The 20,124-nt window shown below is 64.1% G+C and overlaps 4 protein-coding genes across 8 annotated transcripts; 3 read left to right on the top strand and 1 right to left on the bottom strand.

Moving 5' to 3' along the window:
- Window positions 1–302: 302 nt before the first annotated feature.
- HSD17B8 (hydroxysteroid 17-beta dehydrogenase 8) lies at window positions 303–4,769 on the top strand. Of its 5 annotated transcripts, none has more exons than XM_084501182.1 (9): window positions 303–365; window positions 1,142–1,371; window positions 2,160–2,276; window positions 2,385–2,480; window positions 2,756–2,840; window positions 3,634–3,676; window positions 3,778–3,852; window positions 4,530–4,629; window positions 4,686–4,769. In XM_084501182.1, exons 1-9 carry the CDS (start codon window positions 320–322, stop codon window positions 4,752–4,754), a joined length of 861 nt encoding a protein of 286 aa, XP_084357308.1. In that variant the 5' UTR covers window positions 303–319; the 3' UTR covers window positions 4,755–4,769. The 5 variants fall into 5 exon arrangements, with proteins under 5 accessions (XP_084357308.1, XP_084357311.1, XP_084357310.1 ...); XM_084501185.1 differs by lacking the exon at window positions 4,686–4,769 and adding an exon at window positions 2,579–2,664 and having other exon boundaries at window positions 2,160–2,255; window positions 4,530–4,590; XM_084501184.1 differs by lacking the exon at window positions 4,686–4,769 and adding an exon at window positions 2,579–2,664 and having other exon boundaries at window positions 4,530–4,590.
- Window positions 4,770–4,945: 176 nt separating this feature from the next.
- Window positions 4,946–13,135, top strand: RING1 (ring finger protein 1). The gene is made up of 6 exons (XM_084501167.1): window positions 4,946–5,104; window positions 6,223–6,383; window positions 7,817–8,032; window positions 11,079–11,384; window positions 12,305–12,473; window positions 12,561–13,135. The coding sequence occupies exons 1-6, from the start codon at window positions 5,027–5,029 to the stop codon at window positions 12,660–12,662; spliced, it is 1,032 nt and encodes a 343-aa protein (XP_084357293.1). The 5' UTR covers window positions 4,946–5,026; the 3' UTR covers window positions 12,663–13,135.
- On the bottom strand, window positions 13,126–17,792 carry VPS52 (VPS52 subunit of GARP complex). The gene is made up of 19 exons (XM_084501022.1): window positions 17,664–17,792; window positions 16,855–16,907; window positions 16,665–16,740; window positions 16,482–16,549; window positions 16,224–16,399; window positions 15,979–16,129; window positions 15,795–15,895; window positions 15,571–15,703; window positions 15,427–15,484; window positions 15,159–15,292; window positions 14,931–15,086; window positions 14,727–14,845; window positions 14,517–14,640; window positions 14,323–14,418; window positions 14,125–14,232; window positions 13,952–14,017; window positions 13,729–13,840; window positions 13,501–13,619; window positions 13,126–13,414 (listed from the first exon to the last, which is right to left on the bottom strand). Exons 1-19 carry the CDS (start codon window positions 17,758–17,760, stop codon window positions 13,268–13,270), a joined length of 2,094 nt encoding a protein of 697 aa, XP_084357148.1. The 5' UTR covers window positions 17,761–17,792; the 3' UTR covers window positions 13,126–13,267.
- Window positions 17,770–19,831, top strand: RPS18 (ribosomal protein S18). The gene is made up of 6 exons (XM_084501248.1): window positions 17,770–17,867; window positions 18,939–19,037; window positions 19,134–19,220; window positions 19,309–19,410; window positions 19,517–19,608; window positions 19,711–19,831. The coding sequence occupies exons 1-6, from the start codon at window positions 17,865–17,867 to the stop codon at window positions 19,784–19,786; spliced, it is 459 nt and encodes a 152-aa protein (XP_084357374.1). The 5' UTR covers window positions 17,770–17,864; the 3' UTR covers window positions 19,787–19,831.
- Window positions 19,832–20,124: the final 293 nt, after the last annotated feature.

Raw genomic sequence — 20,124 nt, 5'->3', positions numbered from 1 at the left:
GGGGGGGTCTTGAGGGGTTTTGGGGTTGGGGGCACAGAGGGGATGTGGGGGGGGGCCTGAGGGCCATTGGGGTAATGGGGGACACTGTGGGGGGGGGCGTGAGGGGACACAGGGGGACCTTGGGGGGATGGGGTGGGATATGGGGGGGTCTGGGAGCATGGGGGGGGTCCTGAGGGGTTTTTGGGGTCCCTGAGGGGACATTTGGGGGGTCTTGGGGGGGCTGGGGAGCCCTCTGGGAGGACTGACCATAGAGATGGGGCTGAGGGGGCGGGGCAGAGCGTCCCCCGTCTCGTCTCGGTGGTCACTTCCGGTGTCCGCCATGGGCGCTGCCGGGCGGCTCCGCGGGGCCGTGGCGCTGGTCACAGGTGGCCGTGACGTCACGTGGGGGGGGGGATGACGTCACGCGTGACGTGGGGGGGGTCCACGCGTGACGTGGGGGTGGGAGGGGGCCAGAGGGGGGGGTGGGGGGGGCACAGAGGGGGATGGGGGGGGGCCAAAGGGGTTTGGGGGAGCCCACGGGGGTGTCATGATCGCGCGTGGGGGGGCAGGGCCCACGGGGGACATCGGGGGGGGGGGGAAAATCCACGGGGGGGGACAAAAAACACGGGGGGGGGGGGGGACAGAGCCCACGAGGGGGGGGTGACAGCCCACGGGGGACACGTGTGGGGGGGCAGAGCCCACGCGAGACGCCCACGGGGGTGAAAAACCCACGGGGGGCACCTGGGGGGGGACAAAACCCACGGGGGGGGGGGCACAAAATCCATGGGGGGGGGACACTGGGGGGGGGGGAGGGACCCACGCGTGACGCTGCGTGGGTGGGGGGACCCCACGTGGGGGGCAGAGCCCACGCGGGATATTTGGGGGGGGGCACCCGGCTTTGTGACACGCGGGGGGCGGCACAAACCCCACGGGGGATTTTTTTGGGGGGGGGGGACCCCCACGGGGCACATTTGGGGGGGGGCAGCCCCCACGCGAGTCGCGTGGGAGGGGAAAAACCCCACGGGGGGGGTGGAAAAAACCGGGTGGGGGGCGTTTTAGGGGGGAAAAAACCCCGCGGGGGGGGGTAATAAAATTAAAAAGAGGGGGGGGAGCTCCGGGGGGTGGTCCACGGGGGGGTCACGGTCACGCGTGGGTCCTGCAGGGGGGGGCAGCGGCATCGGGAGGGCCGTGAGCGCCCGCCTGGCCCGGGACGGCGCCCGCGTGGCCGTGGCCGACCTGGACGAGGGGGGGGCACGGGTGACAGTGGGGGGGCTGCCCACCCCCACCCCCCCACTCGTGTCCGTGTCCCCGCCCCCCCCCCCGCCCCACGCGGCGTTCGGCGTGGACGTGGGCTCGGCCCCCAGCGTGGAGCGGCTGCTGGGGGGGGTGCAGGTATGGGGGGGGGGGGGGGACACACCCCTTTGTCACCTCCCCCCCCCCAATGTCCCCCCGTGTCCCTGTGTCCCCCCATGGCCCCCAAATGTCCCCCCCGTCCCCAGTGCCCCCCCCTTTGTCCCCATGTCCCCCCCATCCCAATGTCCCCCCCCATGCCCCCCCATGTCCCCAGTGGCCCCCCCCCAATCCCCAATTCCCCCCCCATGTCCCCCCCACATCCCCCAGTGCCCCCCCCATGTCCCCAAATGCCCCCCCCATCCCCAGTGCCCCCCCCATGTCCCCCCCACATCCCCACGCCCCCCCTGTGTCCCCAAATGTGCCCCCCCCTTGTCCCCATGTCCCCAGTGGCCCCCCCACCCCCAATATTCCCCCCCCATGTCCCCAAATCCCCCCCCATCCCCAGTGACCCCCCCTTATCACCCCCCATCCCCAAAATCCCCCCCCACATCCCCCCATCCCAATGCCCCCCCCCACATCCCCACACCCCCCCCAATGCCCCCACACCCCCCCCAATGTCCCCAAATGTCCCCCCCACATCCCCCAGTGCCCCCCCCAATGTCCCCAAATGCCCCCCCCATCCCCAATATCCCCCAGTGCCCCCCCCATGTCCCCAAATCCCCCCCCCACCCCCAATATCCCCCCCCACACCCCCCATCCCAATGCCCCCCCACATCCCCCCCCCATACCCCCACACCCCCCCCAAGTCCCCCACACCCCCCCATACCCCCCCCACCCCCAAAATATCCCCAAATATCCCCAAATTTTGTCCCCCCCCCCCAAAAAAGGACCATTTCGGGGCCCCCCCCTCCGTCTGCGTCCACTGCGCCGGCGTCACCCGCGACGAGTTCCTGCTGCGCCTGGGCCTGGCCCCCTTCCACGAGGTGCTGCGGGTCAACCTGCAGGTCAGGGGACATTTGGGGACACCGGGGACATCGGGGACATTTGGGGTGACCCCCCCGTGTCATTTTAACCCCCCCTCTTTGTCCCTTTTCCCCCCCCCCCCCCCCCAGGGCACTTTCCTGGTGACGCAGGCGGTGGCGCGGGCGCTGGTGGCGGCGGGGGCGCGCGGCGGCTCCATCGTGCTGCTGGGGAGCATCGTGGCCAAGGTGGGCTTTGGGGACAATTTGGGGACACCGCCACCCCCCCCTTGACCCCCCCTGACCCCTGTGACCCCCCCCTGACTTTTGGGGACCCCCCCCTTTAGGTGGGCAACCTGGGCCAAGCCAATTACGCCGCCTCCAAGGCGGGCGTCGAGGGGCTGGCCCGCAGCAGCGCCAAGGAGCTGGCCAGGTTTGGGGACATTTTGGGGACATTTGGGGACATTTGGGGACGTTTTGGGGACGTCTGGGGGGGTGGCGGTGCCACGTGTGCCCCCCCCCAGGTTCGGGATCCGCTGCAACGTGGTGCTGCCCGGCTTCATCGCCACCCCCATGACGGCCAAGGTGCCCCCCAAGGTGCTGGAGAAGGTGATTTGGGGACGTTTGGGGACATCTGGGGACGTTTAGGGACACTTGGGGACGTTTGGGGACACTTGGGGATGTTTGGGGACATTTAGGGATGTTTAGGGATACTTGGGGACATTTGGGGACACTTGGGGACATTTAGGGACATATGGGGGCATTTAGGGACACTTGGGGACATTTAGGGACATTTGGGGATACTTGGGGACATTTGGGGACACTTAGGGACACTTGGGGACATCGGGATAGTTGGGGACATTTAGGTACATTTAGGGACATTTAGGGATACTTGGGGACATTTAGGGACATTTGGGGACATTTGTGGACATGGGGACATTTGGGGATAATTGGGGACACTTGGGAATATTTGGGGACACTTGGGGACATTTGGGGACATGGGGACATTTGGGGATACTTGAGGACATTTGGGGACATTTAGGGACATTTGGGGATACTTGGGGTCACTTAGGGACACTTGGGGACATCTGGGGACACTTGGGGACATTTGGGGATGTTTAGAGACACTTGGGGACATTTGGGGACATTGGGATGCTTGGGGACACTTGGGGACATTTGGGGACACTTGAGGACATTTAGGGACATTTGGGGACATTTAGGGATATTTGGGGACACTTGGGGGCATTTGGGGACATTTGGGGCACTTGGGGATATTTAGGGACACTTGGGGACATTTGGGGACACTTGGGGACACTTAGGGACAGTTGGGGACATTTTGGGACACTTGGGGACATTTAGGGACATTTGGGGACAGCAGTGGCCTCACCCCACCCCCTCCCAGTTCGCAGGGCAGGTGCCATTGGGACGCCTCGGGGACCCCGAGGGTGAGTGCCACCCCCCTGGGGACACAACTGCCACCCCCCTGGGGACACAACTGCCACCCCCCTTGGGGACACGGTGCCACCGTCCCCGTGTCCCCCCCCAGACGTGGCCGACGTCTGCGCCTTCCTGGCGTCCGACGACAGCGCCTACGTCACCGGGGCCAGCGTGGAGGTGACAGGTGGGGTGGCACTGTCCCCCCCCCGTGTCCCTGTCCCCCCCCCATGTCCCTGTCACCCCCCCATGTCCCTGTCACCCCCCCTCTCAGTGTCCCCATCCCTTGGGGTCCCCCCCATGTCCCCCTGGGGTCCCTGTCCCCCCCCCATGTCCCCCCCCATGTCCCCCCCAAGGTCCCCCTGGGGTCCCCCTGCCCCCCCCCAGTGTCCCCAACCCAGGGGTCCCCCCCATGTCCCCCCCATGTCCCCTTGGGGTCCCCCTCCCCCCCAAGTCCCCCCCCCAAGGACCCCCTGGGGTCCCTGTCCCCCCCAGTGCCCCCCCCATGTCCCCATGTCCCCCCCCCGTGTCCCCAACCCAGGGGGTCCCCCCCATGTCCCCCTCATGTCCCCATGTCCCGCTGGGGTCCCCCTCCCCCCCCCAGTGTCCCCAACCCAGGGGGTCCCCCCACGACCCCCCCATGTCCCTTTGGGGTCCCTGTCCCCCATGTCCCCCCCCCCCATGTCCCCACGCCCCCCCCCAATGTCCCCAACCCAGGGGTCCCCCCCCCACGACCCCCCCATGTCCCCCTCATGTCCCCAATGTCCCCCTGGGGTCCCTGTCCCCCCCCTGTCCCCCCCATGTCCCCCCCCATGTCCCCAATTCCCCACCCCCAATGTCCCCACCCCCCCTCTCTCCTTCCAGGCGGTCTCTTCATCTGACGGATTCGCCCCCCCCAAAAAAAATAAACCGAGCTGCGCCCCCAGCTGCCTCCCCGCGTGCTGTCCCCTTCTGTCCCCCCCCCGTGTCCCCTTTGTCCCCCCCCGTGTCCCCTTTGTCGTCCCCCCCCCCCCCCCCAAGGTGTCCCCAGGGGACTCGGGGCGGGCGGCGCTAGGACCCAGCGGCGCAGCCCCCAGCGGGCGGCGCTAGGACCCAGCACCACCCCCAAGCCCCGCCCACCCCCTCCCATTGGCCGGAGCCTCCGCAGCCGAACCCGATTGGCTGCGAGCCGAGCGGGGGGGGGCGTGATAACAGCGAGGGGGCGTGGCCGGGGCGGCAGAGCGGAAGTGACGTCGGCAGCGGGCGGAAGCGGCGGAGCGGGAGGCGCCGGGAGCGAGCGGGGGGCGCGGGGCGGGCCCGGGGGGTCCCGGGGGGGTCCCGGGGGGGTCCCGGAAGGGTCCGGGGGGGGGCCCGGGGCCGCCATGGCCGCGCCCGCCAACGCGCAGAGCGCCAGCAAGACCTGGGAGCTCAGCCTCTACGAGCTGCACCGCACCCCGCAGGTCCGGGGGGGGGGCGGGGGGCAAGGCCCAAGATGGCGGCCGGGGGGGGTGGGGGGGGTGAATGGGGTCCTGGGGGGGGGGAGGGGGGGTGAATGGGGGCGTAAATGGGGTCCTGAGGGCCCCAGGGGGTGGGGGCGGGGGGCTGCGGGCCGAAATGGGGCCCGAAATGGGGTCCTGAGGGCCCCAGGGGGTGGGGGAGGGGGCCTGGCGCCCTAAATGTGGCCCTAAAGGTCACCCTAAATGCCTCAGGGAGAGGGTCTCTGTGCTAGGATATGGGGAGGGGGCTTGATCCCATAAATGGCACCCTAAGTGTCACCCTAAATGCCTCAGGGTGTGGGTTCAGGGGGTTGTCCCCGTGTGGGGATGGAGGACAGGGTCCTGACACCCTAAATGTGGCCCTAAGTGTCACCCTAAATGACCCGGGGAAAGGGTCTCTGTGCTGGGATATGGGGAGGGGGCTTGGCACCATAGATGTGGCCCTAAATGTCACCCTAAATGCTCCAGGGGGTGGGTTCAGGGGGTTGTCTCCGTGTTGGGATAGGGGACAGGGTCCTGCCACCCTAAAAGTCCCCCTAAACGTCCCCATAAGTGCCCCAGGAGGTGCATGCAGGGGAATGCCCCCAGATTGGGACAGGGAATGGGGTCCTACCACCCTAAATGCTCCCCTAAATGTCACAAAAACTGGGCAAAAGGGATTGTTCTCATGGTGGGACCAGGTCCTGCCACCCTAAAAGTCCCCAAAAGTGCCCCAGGAGGTGGGTGCAAGGGATTATCCCCCTGCTGGGACAGGGAATGGGGTCCTGCTACCCTAAAAGTCCCCCTAAATGTCCCCATAAGTGCCACAGGGGGTGCATACAGGGGTTTGTCCCCATGCTGGGTCAGGGAATGGGGTCCTGCCACCCTAAAAGTCCCCCTAAACGTCCCCATAAGCGCCCCAGGAGGTGCATGCAGGGGATTCCCCCACCCATGCACAGGGACCGGGCTCCTGCCACCCCAAACCCCGCAGCAGCAGCAGCAGCTCCCTGGGGCTGGGGACACCCCCGTCCCTGCGCGTGGGGCCCACCCGTGTGTCCCCCCGTCCCCGTGTGTCCCCCCCCCTTGTCCCCGTGTCCCCGCAGGAGGCCATCATGGACGGGACGGAGATCGCGGTGTCGCCGCGCAGCCTGCACAGCGAGCTGATGTGCCCCATCTGCCTGGACATGCTGAAGAACACCATGACCACCAAGGAGTGCCTGCACCGCTTCTGCTCCGACTGCATCGTCACCGCCCTGCGCAGCGGGTACAGGGGGGGGCAGAAAACCCACCACGGGGGGCAAAAATCCACTGCAGGGGGGTTAAACCCACCACGGGGGGCATAAAATCCACCACAGGGGCGATAAAACCCGCAGCAGGGGGGGAAAAACCTACTGCAGGGGTCGTAAAACCTACTGGGAGGGAGGTAAAACCCACCACGGGGGGCAAAAATCCACCGGGGGGGGGGTAAAACCCACCGCAGTGGGCATAAAACCCACCATGGGGGGCATAAATCCACTGCACGGGGGGTAAAACCCACTGCAGGGGGGTAAAACCCACCACGGGGGGCAAAATCCCACCACCAGAGGCGGTAAAACCCACTGCAGGGGGGTAAAACCCACTGCAGGGGGGGAAAAACCTACTGCAGGGGTCGTAAAACCTACTGGGAGGGAGGTAAAACCCACCACGGGGGGCAAAAATCCACCGTGGGGGGGGTAAAACCCACCGCAGGGGGCATAAAACCCACCATGGGGGGCAAAAATCCACTGCACGGGGGGTAAAACCCACTGCAGGAGGGTTAAATCCAGTGGGAGGGTGTAAAACCCACTGCAGGGGGGGTAAAACCCACTGCAGGGGGGTAAAACCCACCATGGGGGGCATAAAACCCACCACGGGGGGCAAAAACCCACTGGGGGGCAGTAAAATTTCCTGAAGGGGGGGAGAAACCCACCGCAGGCGGGGTAAAATGTACTGAAAGGGGGAAAAAAATACTGAAGGGGGGGTAAAACCCACAGTAGGGGGGGGAAAAACACCATTGGGGGGGGGAAACCCAGTAAAGGAGAGAAAATCCACTGCAGGGGGGCAAAAACCCACTAAAAAGGGGATAAAACCTACTGAAGGGGGGGTAAAACCCACTGAGGGGGTGTAAAAAACACCGTGGGGGGTTAAAATGAACTTGGGGGGGTAAAATGAACTGGAGGGGGGTAAAATGAACTGATGGGAGGGGGGTAAAATGAACTGGGGTGGGGTAAAATGAACCAGGGGGGGGTAAAATGAACCGGGAGGGGGGTAAAATGAACTGGAGGGGGGGTAAATGAACGGGAGGGGGGTAAAATGAACTGGGGGGGGGTAAAATGAACTGGGAGGGGGGTAAAATGAACTGGGAGGGGGGTAAAATGAACTGGGGGGGGGTAAAATGAACTGGAGGGGGGGTAAAATGAATTGGGGGGGGTAAAATGAATTGGAGGGGGGGTAAAATGAGTGGAAGGGGGGGTAAAATTAACTGGGAGGGGGCAGAAACCCCCCCTGCACGTGCGCAAAAACTGCACGGGGCGGCAAAACCCGCTGCAAGGGGGGAAAAAAAAACAACTTTGGGGGGGTAAAACAACTGGGAGGGGGTAAAACAACTTGGGGGGGGGGTAAAACCGACCGTGGGGGGGCTGTTGGGGACACCCTGACCCTCTGTGTCCCCCCCCCCAGGAACAAGGAGTGCCCGACGTGCCGCAAGAAGCTGGTGTCGAAGCGCTCGCTGCGGCCCGACCCCAACTTCGACGCCCTCATCTCCAAGATCTACCCCAGCCGCGACGAGTACGAGGCGCACCAGGACCGCGTGCTGGCCAAGCTCAGCCGCCTCCACAACCAGCAGGCGCTCAGCAGCAGCATCGAGGAGGGGCTCAAGATGCAGGCCATGCACAGGTCGGGCCCCCCAAAAAGGATATTTGGGGGGATTCGGTGTTTTGGGGGCGTTGGATGGCGTCTTGGGGGAATTCAATGACGTCTTTGGCGCGTTGGATGATGTTTTCGGGGCGATCGATGACATTTTGGGGTGGTTTACAACATGATTGGGGGCGTTTGATGACGTTTTGGGGGCATTTGATGACATCTTGGAAGCGTTTGTTGACATCTTGGGGGCGTTTGACGTTTTAGGGGTGTTTGAAGGCGTCTTGGGGGCGTTTGGCGGCGTCTTCGGCGCGTTTGATGTTTTCGGGGCGATCGATGACGCTTTAGGGTGGTTTACAACATGATTGGGGGCATTTGATGACGTCTTGGGGGCATTTGATGACATCTTGGAAGCATTTGTTGACATCTTGGGGGCGTTTGACGTTTTAAGGGTGTTTGAAGGCGTCTTGGGGGCGTCTGACGGCGTCTTCGGCGCGTTTGATGATGTTTTCGGGAAAATCGATGACATTTTGGGGTGGTTTACAACATTCTTGGAGGCGTTTGATGACGTTTTGGGGGCGTTTGATGACGTTTTGGGGGCGTTTGATGACGTCTTGGGGGCGTTTGATATATTTGGGGCGTTTGACGGCGTCTTCAGCGCGTTTGATGATGTTTTCGGGGCGATCAATGATGTTTTGGGGGTGGTTTACAACACGCTTGGGGGCGTTTGATGACGTCTTGGGGGCGTTTGATGACGTCTTGGGGGCGTTTGATGACATCTTGGGGGCGTTTGACGTTTTAGGGGTGTTTGAAGGCGTCTTGGGGGCGTTTGACGGCGTCTTCAGCGCGTTTGATGATGTTTTCGGGGCGATCGATGACATTTTGGGGTGGTTTACAACATGATTGGGGGCGTTTGATGACGTTTTGGGGGCATTTGATGACATCTTGGAAGCGTTTGATGACATCTTGGGGGCGTTTGACATATTTGGGGCGTTTGACGGCGTCTTCGGCGCGTTTCATGATGTTTTCGGGGCGATCGATGACGCTTTGGGGTGGTTTACAACATGATTGGGGGCGTTTGATGACGTTTTGGGGGCATTTGATGACATCTTGGAAGCGTTTGATGACATCTTGGGGGCGTTTGACGTTTTAAGGGTGTTTGAAGGCGTCTTGGGGGCGTTTGACGGCGTCTTCGGCACGTTTCATGATGTTTTCAGGGCAATTGATGACGCTTTGGGGTGGTTTAGAACACGCTTGGGGGCATTTGATGACATTTTGGGGGTGTTTGACATTTTGGGGGCGTTGGATGGCGTCTTGGGGGCGTTTGACAATGTCTTGGGGGCGTTTGATGATGTTTTCGGGGCGATCGATGACATTTTGGGGTGGTTTACAACACGCTTGGGGGCATTTGATGACTTTTTGGGGGCGTTTGATGACATTTTGGGGGCGTTTGATGACATTTTGGGGGCGTTTGATGACATCTAGGGGGCATTTGACATTTTAGGGGTGTTTGAAGACGTCTTGGGGGCATTTGATGACGTTTTCGGCGCGTTTGATGATGTTTTCGGGGCAATCAATGACGCTTTGGGGTGGTTTACAACATTCTTGGGGGCATTTGATGACGTCTTGGGGGTGTTTGATGACATTTTCAGGGCATTTGATGATGCGTTTTGGACATTTGATGATTTGGGGGCGTTTGATGGCGCCTTGGGGGCGTTTGATGGCGCCTTGGGGGCGTTTGATGGCGCCTTGGGGGCGTTTGATGATGTTTTCGGGGCGATCGATGACATTTTGGGGTGGTTTACAACACGCTTGGGGGCATTTGATGACTTTTTGGGGGTGTTTGACATTTTGGGGGCGTTGGATGGCGTCTTGGGGGTGTTTGACGACGTCTTGGGGGCATTTGATGATGTTTTCGGGGCGTTCGATGACGCTTTGGGGTGGTTTACAACACGCTTGGGGGTGTTTGACGTTTTGGGGGTGTTTGACGTCTTGGGGGCATTCAACGACGTCTTGGGGGCGTTTGATGACATCTTGGGGGCATTTGACGTTTTAGGGGTGTTTGAAGGCGTCTTGGGGGCGTTTGACGGTGTCTTCGGCGCATTTGATGATGTTTTCAGGGTGATCAATGACATTTTGGGGTGTTTTACAACACGCTTGGGCGCGTTTGACGTCTTGGGGGTGCTTGATGACGTTTTGGGGTGTTTGTTTTTAGGGCGTTTGACGTTTTTGGGGGTGTTTGATGACGTCTAGGGGGCGTTTGATGAGGTTTTGGGGTGTTTGATGACGTCTTTGGGGTCATTTGACATTTCGGGGCATTTGACAATGTTTTGGGGTGTTTGACAACGCACTCGGGGGTGTTTGATGACATTTTCAGGGCATTTGATTATGCTTTTGGGACGTTTGATGTTTTCAGGGCATTTGATGATTTGGTGGCATTTGATGGCGTCTTTGGGGCGTTTGAGGACGTCTTTGGGGCATTTGATGATATTTTTGGGGCATTTGACAACATTTTCGGGGCGTTTGTGTGTTGGGGGCACTTGATGCGTTTGGGCCGTTTGATGACGTTTTCGGGGTGTTCAATAACGCATTTGGGGTGTTTGACACTTTTGGGGCGTTTGATGACGCTTTTGAGGTGTTCGATGATGCGTTTGGGGAGCGTTTGACGGCGTTTTGGGGGCGTTTGACGACGCTTTGGGGGCGTTTGACGGCGCTTTGGGGGTGTTTGACAGCGTTTTGGGAGCGTTTGACGGTGTTTTGGGGGCGTTTGACGGCGTTTTGGGGCGTTTGATGGCGTTTTTGGGGCGTTTGACCTTTTTGGGGCGTTTGACAACATTTTGGGGGCGTTTAATGACGCTTTGGGGGCGTTTGACGGCGTTTTGGGGGCACTTGACGACGCTTTGGGGGCGTTTGACAACATTTTGGGGGCGTTTGACGGCGTTTTTGGGGTGTTTGATGACCTTTTTGGGGCGTTTGACAACATTTTGGGGGCGTTTAATGACGCTTTGGGGGCGTTTGACGGCGTTTTGGGGGCTTTTTGACATTTTTCAGCCCCGCTTGACCCGTTTCCTCCCCCCCGCAGGGCGCAGCGGGTGCGGAAGCTGCACCAGGAGTCGGACAACGCCACGTTCAGCGGCGGCGAGGACAACTGCGACAGCCGCTCGCACCTCAGCACCGCCTCGGCCCCCAGCCACCCCGAGGCCGGCCCCAGCCGCAAACGCTCCCGAGCCTCCGACGATTCCGGCCCCGAACCCGACCCCGAAGCCGCGGCCGAGGCCGGGGGCCGGGGCAGCCCCGAACCGGGCGCCGAGGCGGGGGGCAGCGAGATCGAGCTGGTGTTCCGCCCGCACCCGCTGCTGGTGGAGAAGGGGGAGTACTCGCAGACACGGTGAGGGGGGCACCCAGGGGTGGTGCCTGGTGGCCTCGGGGAGGGGTGGCACCTTTGGGTGCTGTCCCCGAAGCGGCCGGCGGTGGTGGGGTTGGGGGAGGAGTGGGGTTGGGGGTGTTTTGGGGGGGGTCACGGTGACGTTAGGGGGTGGGTGGCGCTTCCAGGTGGCTCCTGCAACACCCAGGTGGCCGCTGTGGGGACACCACCTCGCTAAAGGGTGACTTTGGGGGCTGGTGGCACTGTCCCCATGTCACCCGTCACCTCCAGGTGGCCACAGTGGTGACACCACCTTCCTAAAGGGTGACTTTGGGGGTGGTGGCACTGTCCCCATGTCACCCGTCACCTCCAAGTGGCCACAGGGGTGACACCACCATGCTAAAGGGTGACTTTGGGGGGTGGTGGCACTGTCCCAGTGTCCCCCACCCCTTCCAGGTGGCCACAGTGGTGACACCACCTTGCTTAAGGGTGACTTTGAGGGGTGGTGGCACTGTCCTCGTGTCACCTACCCCTCTGAGGTGAGAGTCCTGGTGGCTTTGGGGCCTGGTGGCACCATCCTAGTGTCACCCATCACCTCCAAGTGACCACAGTGGTGGCGCCACCTTCCTAAAGGGTGACTTTGGGGGGTGGTGGCACCATCCTAGTGTCCCCAATCACCTCCAAGTGGCCACAGTGGTGACACCACCTTCCTAAAGGGTGGCTTTGGGGGCTGGTGGCACTGTCCCCATGTCCCCCACCCCTCCCAGGTGCCCACCAGGGCTCGGAGCCCACCCGCGGGGCTCAGCGTCCCCGCTCACCCCCACGTCCCCGCCACAACGCCGACCCGTGGCGCCCCCCAGGTGACCCGTGGCGGCCTCCAGGTGACCCGTGGTGACCCCGAGGTGCCCCTTGGTGGCCTCGAGGTGACCCCAACCCCCCCGCAGCTACGTGAAGACGACGGCCAACGCCACGGTGGATCACCTCTCCAAATACCTGGCGCTGCGCATCGCCCTGGAGGAGGCGCCGGCGCCGGGCCCCGAGGCGGCGGGGCTGGAGGACGTGAGCGAGAAGCAGTACACCATCTACATCACCACCGCCGGCGGCGCCTTCACCGTGCGTTTTGGGGACAGGGGGGGGGATTTTGGGGACGTTTGGGGACATTTGGGGACGTTAGGGACATGGCTGCGCTGTCCCCTGCAGACGCTGAACGGCTCGCTGACGCTGGAGCTGGTGAACGAGAAGTACTGGAAGGTCAGCAAGCCGCTGGAGCTCTACTACGCCCCCACCAAGGAGCAGAAGTAGAAAGGGGGGGGCCCCGTCGGGGTCCCCCCCTTTTTTGGGGGGGATTTGGGGCCCTATGGGGGCGCTGTGGGGCTGGGGACGGGGAGAAAGGCAGGGGGGGACGTGGGGACGCCACCGAGGCTGCTTCCGTGTCCCCCCCCTCCAGTCCCCAGCCCTATTGGGGGGGGTTCCCAATCCCTGGGGGGGTTCCTTATCCCTGGGGGGGGGTCCCATAGCCCCATGGGGGTCCCCTCCCCTCACCCCATTCCCCCCCCAAACCCAAAGGGACACGCGTGTCCCCTTTCCCTGGGGGTCCCCAGCCCTTGGCACGGCAAAAAGGGGAGCGGGGTGCCCCGGGGGGGGCTCCCCCGGGTGTGTGGCCCCCCCCCAAGGTGTTTGTCACCCCCCCAAGGTGTTTGTCACCCCCCCAGGTGTGTGTCACCCCCCCTGGGGACGGGGAGCAGCAATAAAGCAGCGCTCGGAGCCCTCCTGCACCTCGCGTCCTTTATACGAGTGGGGTCACAAACCCGGGGGGGGGGGGGACAAACAGCCACGGGGGGGGGACACGGACAGACAGACGGACTGGGGGGGGGTTGGGGGGGCGCGGGGGGAGCCCCCCCAGCCCCTCAGAAGTTGGGTTTGTGCTTCTTGAGCTCCACCATCAGGTGGTGGATGTTGATGAGCTCGGCGCGGGCGGGGAGGGCGCGCAGCGGGGGCTGCGCCAGCACCTTGTGGAAGCGGTGGTAGTACTGGATCAGCTGCGTCAGCGCTCCCTGGGGGGGGGGCACACAAAAAAGGGGGGGGGTTAAGGGATCGTAGAACCCCCCCTCGGTGCCCCCCACCCCAAAAAAAAAGCCACCTGGATGATGCTGGTGCCGTTCTTGAAGTTGCTGAAGGAGCGCATCACGTCCTGGCTCAGCGCCTCCACCGCCGCCTTCCAGGTGCTGGAGAAGCCTCGCACCAACTGGGTCACCCGGGCTGGGGGGGGGGGGGGAAAAAAAGGGGTTGGGGGGGTTAAAAAGGAGTTGGGGGGGTTAAAAAATGGGAAGGGGGGGTTAAAAAATTGGGGGGGGGGAGCAAAACTCACCCTCCTCCCCCCGCAGCCGCTCCTGCTGCCCCTTCTCGATCAGCGCCTCCGCCTCCTTGACGAAGGCGATCATCCCCCCGAAAGGGGGGGAGAGGATCTCCTCGATGAATTCCTGCGGGGGGGGGGGCATAAAAATAAATGGGGGGGGCATAAAAATAAAAGGGGGGGGCGTGAGACACCCCCTGGACCCCCCCCCAATTTGCTGACCCCCCCCCAAACTCACCTGGGTGCGGGCTGAGAGCAGCTGCTGGAAGCCCTCCACCTCCTTGCTCTCCTCCACTGCTCGCTCCTGGGGGGGACACAGGCATTAAAAGGGCCCCCCCGGGGTTAAAACGGGGCTGGGGGGGTCCCTAATTTAAGGGGGGGGTCCCTAATTTGAGGGGGGGGGCTCCTCACCATGAGGACGCCCAGCATCATGTCGTAGTTGTTGATGAGGAAGACGAGCTGCTCCTTGCGCGAGGAGAACTCGGCCGCCACGCGCAGCACGAAGTTCTCCACCTCCACCTGCAGCAGGGGGTGAAATAATTTGGATAATTTGGGGTGGGGGGGGCTTTTCCTGACCCCCCCCCAAAATAAAAAGCCCCCCCCCGAGACCTGCAGCTGCCCCAGCAGCGCGTGGGTCTTCTCGTTGGGGAAGGTCTGGTTGATGCTGACGATGGCGGAGGAGAACTCGGCGTAGCGCCGGGTGATCTGAGGAGGGACGGGGGGGGAAAATAAATCCCAGGGGGGGGAAATAAATCCCGGGGGGGTCCCGCGAGCCCCCCCCCTTAAAAAAAAACCCTTTTTACGTAGTGGGGCCGCGTGTCGAGGAAGCCCAGCCGCTGCGGGTCGGTGTTCTGGATGCTCTGGATGTTCAGCTCCAGGATGTGCTCGAAGCGGGGCCACAGCATCTCCAGCAGCGCGTCCCAGTACCTGCACGGCCCCGGGGGCATTTTGGGGGGGGAAATTTGGGGATTTTGGGGGCGGGGGGGGCACGGCGACCCCCCCCCAGGACTCACTTATCGACGGCGGGGATGTTGCGCTTGGCCATGATGGCTTTGAAGCGCAGCACGATGTGGATGCAGAGGAAAACGGCGATGCCGTCGTAGCAATCGCAGACGTAGCCCTCCATGTGCTTCTGCAGGGGCGTGGTTTTTTTTTTGGGGGGGGGTCAGCGGCTCGGGGGCGACCCCCCCGATAAAAAAACCCCCTCCCCAACCCACCAGGAACATGGCCAAGGTCTTGCCCATGACGGCGTTGAAGAGATCCTGGGCGCTGGGCCCCGCCACCATGAAGAAGTCGCAGAGGAAGAGGTACTCGCGGCAGCCGTTGTCCAGCAGCGCGTAGTGCTGGCTGCGGAACAGCGACTCGAAGGGGTACTGGGGGGGGGGGCCGAGCATTTTAGGACCCCCCCTTTAGAATTTTAAGACCCCCCCGGGGGCGTAACTCACCCTCACGTCGCTCTTCTGGGCGGCGTGGGGCACGATGATGGGGCCCTCCAGCTCGGCCGCCCCGATGACGGCGCCGCGGTTGCCCAGCGTGAAGACGGTGTTGCGGTTCTTCAGCGAGGGCTTGGAGAAGAAACGTGGGGGAAAAACGGACGGGGGGGGTCAAGGAAACAACACAGGGGGCGAGAATACCCCGGGGGGGGCACATTTAGCCCCCCCAACCCCCTTTTCCACCCCTTTTCCACCCTTTTTCCACCCAGCAGCAGGATATCTTTCTTAGCCGTGTCCTCCACGCCCATCAGGTCGTCCTTCTCCGCCACCTCCTCGTACTGCGGGGTAAAAAAACGGGGGGTGAGCGCTAAAAAAGGGGTCGTGCCCCCCCCTCGATGCGTGTTCCCCCCCCCTCAAAGCCCACCTGGATCTTCATGAGGCGGCTGGTGTAGGATTTGAAGTAGGAGAGGTAAATCTTGCTCATGGTGTCCACATACTGCTCCCGCAGCTCCTGCGCCGCCGCCCGCTCGTTGCCCAGCAGGAACTGGTAGAAAAACCTCCAAAAAAAAATTAAAAAATGGTAAAAAAAATAATTAGGAGGGGTGAAAAAATAACGTGGGGGGGTTAAAAATAAGAGGGGGGGCCCACCTGTATTTGAGCAAGGCGTTTTGTGGGATCTGGTAGTTGGTCATGGGCTTGCGGAAGGAGTAAATCTTTTGCAGGACAAACTCGCGGATTTTGGTCACGGCCTGCGAAAAAAAAAGAGAATAAAACAGCTCAGGGGGCGTTGGGAAGGGAGGGGCTGATTTTTTTTTAATCGGGGGGGGCTCGCCTTGATCTTGAGCTTCTCCAGGATGTGCTGCACGTCGGCGCAGGCCACGGTCTCCCTGAAGGCTTGCTCCTTCACCGAGTTGATCTTCCCGTTCAGCTCGTGGAGCTGCTCCAGGAACTCCGGCTCCGTCACCGGCGCCTCCAGGATGGTGCTGGGGGGGCAAAACACTAAATAAATAAACTCAGCGGGGACGCCAGGGACTTTTTTTTTGTCCTTTTGGTCCTTTTTGTCCCCTTTTCTCGTACCTGATCATGGTGGCGGGCACCACCAGCTCGTCCAGCAGCTGGCCCAGCTGGCGGCGCACGGCGCGGCGGTTGCGCAGCCGCAGGTTCATGGCCACCGAGTGCTCCTGCAGCGTGCGGATCTCGCAGCTGATGCTGCTCAGGGCGCTCTGGAAGGCGCCCAGCATCTGCTCCATGCGCTGCAGGGGGACGGTGGGGGCGTTGGGGACACGTTGGGGACACTTTGGGGACGTTGAGGGGGCACGGGGGTGAAGGACAGACCTCCAGGATGGCGTCGCAGGCGGTGATCTGGGTGTGCAGCGAGGCGATGTTCTCGCTCTCCTTGATGTCTGGGGGGGGGTTAAGGGATATTTGGGGACATCGAGGGACACCGAGGGACACCAGGGGACGTTGGGGACATCAGGGGACGATGGGGACACCGAGGGGCCCCCCCAAAAAGGATACAGTCGCGGATGGAGGCGCGCTCCACCTCCTGCAGCTCCAGCTCCACCTGCCTCGAGTACTGGCGCAAATCCACGCCCTGTGGGGACAAAGGGGACACCGGGGGGGCGTTGGGGACACCCGGGGGGGGTTGGGGACACCGATTTGGGGGGAGTTACGGGGGTTTTGGGGGTGTGGGGGGGGCCTCGCTCACCGTCTTCAGGGCCTCCTGCACCAGCGCGTCCTCCAGGTTGGCCTGGATGTGGACTGGGGGGGGGGGACACAAAGGGGGGGGGTGGCACCGCTGGGCCCCTCCTGTCCCCAATGCCCCCCCCGATGCCCCCCCCACCCCCTCCCTGTCCCCAATGTGTCCCCCCTGCCCCCAAGACCCCCCCCCGTCCCTCTCCTGTCCCCTGTTGTCACCCCCCCACGTCCCCCAATGTCCTCAGGACGCCCCCAGTGTCCCCCCCATCCCCCTCCTCTCCCCTGTTATCGCCCCCCCACGCCTCCCCCGTGTCCCCAATGTCCCCCCCATGTCCCCAATGTCCCCCCAGTGTCCACCCCTGCCCTCCCCATATCCCCCCACCCCCCTCCTGTCCCCTATTATCCCCCCCCACTCCCCCCCCGTGCCCCCCCCGTGTCCCCAACGCCCCCCCCTGCCCCTAGACCCCCCCCACCCCCCTCCTGTCCCCTGTTATCACCCCCCCACCCACCCCCCGTGTCCCCAGTACCCCCCCCGTGTCCCCAACATCCCTCCCTGTGTCCCCCATGACCCCCCCTGCCCCCCATTATCCACCCCCAACTCCCCCCCCATGTCCCCAAAGCCTCCCCCAGGCCCCCCCAGACCCCCCCCACCCCCCTCATCTCCCCCATTACCCCCCCCACGTCCCCCCCGTGTCCCCAAAGCCCCCCCCAGGACCCCTCCTCTCCCCCAGGACCCCCCCCAAACTCCCCCCCCATGCCCCCAACCCCCCCCCATGTCCCCAAATCCCCCCCCCCGTGTCCCCGAGCCCCCCCCCGCACCGTCCACGCCGTCCAGCACCAGGTCCTCCCCCCCCAGCTCCAGCTCGGGCTCCGCCATCCCCTGCGGGGGGGGCTCGGCCTCCACCTCCGCCGCCATCTTGGCTCCCCCCCCCCCCCTTTAAACCCCCGTCACGTGACGCGGGCGCGCTGACGTCACTTCCGCCTCCTTCCCTTCCGCCGCCGGGCCCCGCAGCAGCCGCCATGGTGGGCACCGGGAGGGGGGGGGGGGCGGCGGAATCGGGCGGCATCGGCGCCGGGGGGGGGCGCAGGGGGACGGGGGGGGACGGAGGGGAACGGGGGGGGTCTGGGGAAGGCGGAGGGGGGCGGATGGCGCGGGGGGGCCCCGCTCGGAGCCATCGTGGGGCCGACGGTTGGGGCCCGCCTGGGGGATGCGGCCTGAGGCGGGCGCGGCCTAGGCCTGGGGGGGGGGCCCGAGCCCCTGAGGGTGGCCCCGAGCCCCCAAGGGTGGCCCTAAGCCCCCAAAGGTGTCCCTGAGCCCCCCCCCGGTGTCCCCAAGTCCCCCAGGGTGGCCCCAAGCCCCCAGGGGCATTCCTGAACCCCCCCCCCCCCCCGGATGTCCCCAAGCCCTGAGGGTGGCCCCAAGCTCCCTGGGGTGGCCCTGAGACCCCCCCCCAGGCCTGTCCCCAAGCTTCCAAGGGTGTCCCCAAGCCCCCAAGGGTGGCCCTGATCCCCCCCCGGTGGCCCCGAGCGCCCCCCCGGGGGTGGCCCCAAGCCCTCAGGGGTGGCCCTAAGCTCCCAAGGGCGTCCCTGCCCCCCTCAGTGTCCCCAAGTCCCTAAGGGTGGCCCTGAGACCCCCCCCAGGATGTCCCCAAGTCCCTGAGGGTGGCCCTGAGTCCGTGGGGTGACCCCAAGCCCCCCCCCCGAGGCTGTCCCCAAGCCCCTCAGGATGTCCCCAAGCCCTCAGGGATGTCCCTGAGCATCCCCAAGGATGACCCCAAGCCCCCCAGGGTGTCCCCAAGCCCACAGGGGTGTCCCTGATCCCCCCCCAGTGTCCCCAAGCCCCTGAGGGTGTCCCTGAGCCCCCCCCGGGGCTGTCCCCAAGCTTCCAAGAGTGTCCCCAACCCCTCTTGCAGTGTCCCCAAGCCCCCCAGGGTGTCCCCAAGCCCCTCTCCCTGCCCCTTTATCCCCCCAGGGGTACCCAGCCCCATGGCTTCTCCTCCCCACCGCCCCCATGGACCCTACAGTGACCGTCCCCGTCCCTCTGTCCCCTGTCCCTCTGTCCCTGTCCCTTTGTCCCCGTCCCTGTCCCCGCAGTCGCTCGTCATCCCCGAGAAGTTCCAGCACATTCTCCGCGTCCTCAACACCAACATCGACGGCCGGCGGAAGATCGCCTTCGCCATCACCGCCATCAAGGTGAGGGGACAACAAAATTTGGGGACGGGGGGGACACGTGGGGGTGACGGGGGTGTCCCCGCGTGTCCCCCCCTAACGCCACCGTCCCCAATTCAGGGCGTGGGGCGCCGCTACGCCCACGTGGTGCTGCGCAAGGCCGACATCGACCTCACCAAGCGGGCGGGCGAGCTGACCGAGGACGAGGTGAGGGGTTTGGGGACGTCGCAGGGGGGATTTGGGGACACTGTGGGGACACGCGGGGACGTTTTTGGTGTCGCTTTGTCCCCCCCAGGTGGAGCGCGTCATCACCATCATGCAGAACCCGCGGCAGTACAAGATCCCCGACTGGTTCCTCAACAGGCAGAAGGACGTCAAGGACGGCAAGTACAGCCAGGTGAGGGGGCGAGGGGACAGCGGGGGGCACCGGGGACGTCCCCGCTGTCACCGGAGGGATTTGGGGACACCGTGGTGACGCCGTGACCCCTCCCCAAAAAAAAAAGGTGCTGGCCAACGGGCTGGACAACAAGCTGCGCGAGGACCTGGAGCGGCTGAAGAAGATCCGGGCGCACCGGGGGCTGCGCCACTTCTGGGGGTGAGCACGGGGACACCGGGGGGGTGACGGGGGGTGGCAGGGGGTTGGGGACACGCTCGGGGACACGAGGGGTGACCCCAATGTCCCCCCGCTGCCCCCCAGGCTGCGCGTGCGAGGCCAGCACACCAAGACCACCGGGCGCCGGGGCCGCACCGTGGGGGTCTCCAAGAAGAAGTAACCCCCCCCCCCAGGATCAATAAATGTCACTTTTTGTCACCAAAAAGGCTCCGGGTTTTGTCACTTGGGGGGTGGGGCTTGCACGAGGGCGGGGCCTTGCACGAGGATGGGGGCGGGGGGGGTGTTGCACAAGAGCAGGGCTTTGCACGCCCCTCGTGCAAGGGTTTAAGGGGCAGCCGGGCTTTGGGAGGGCTCTGCGTGGGGTGGGGGGGCGCCGTCGTGCAAGCCCCGCCCACCTCGTGTGAAGGGCGTGCAAGCCCCGCCCATTTGTGGGCACGGGTGTGTAAGCGCCGCCTGGCTGCCCTTAACAAACAGGGCGGCGCCGGCTTCGCTCTGGTT

This window comes from Aythya ferina (genome assembly GCF_964211825.1).
Source record: "Aythya ferina genome assembly, chromosome: 30".
Lineage (NCBI taxonomy): Eukaryota > Metazoa > Chordata > Aves > Anseriformes > Anatidae > Aythya > Aythya ferina.
This window is presented reverse-complemented; position numbering and strand designations above follow the sequence as displayed.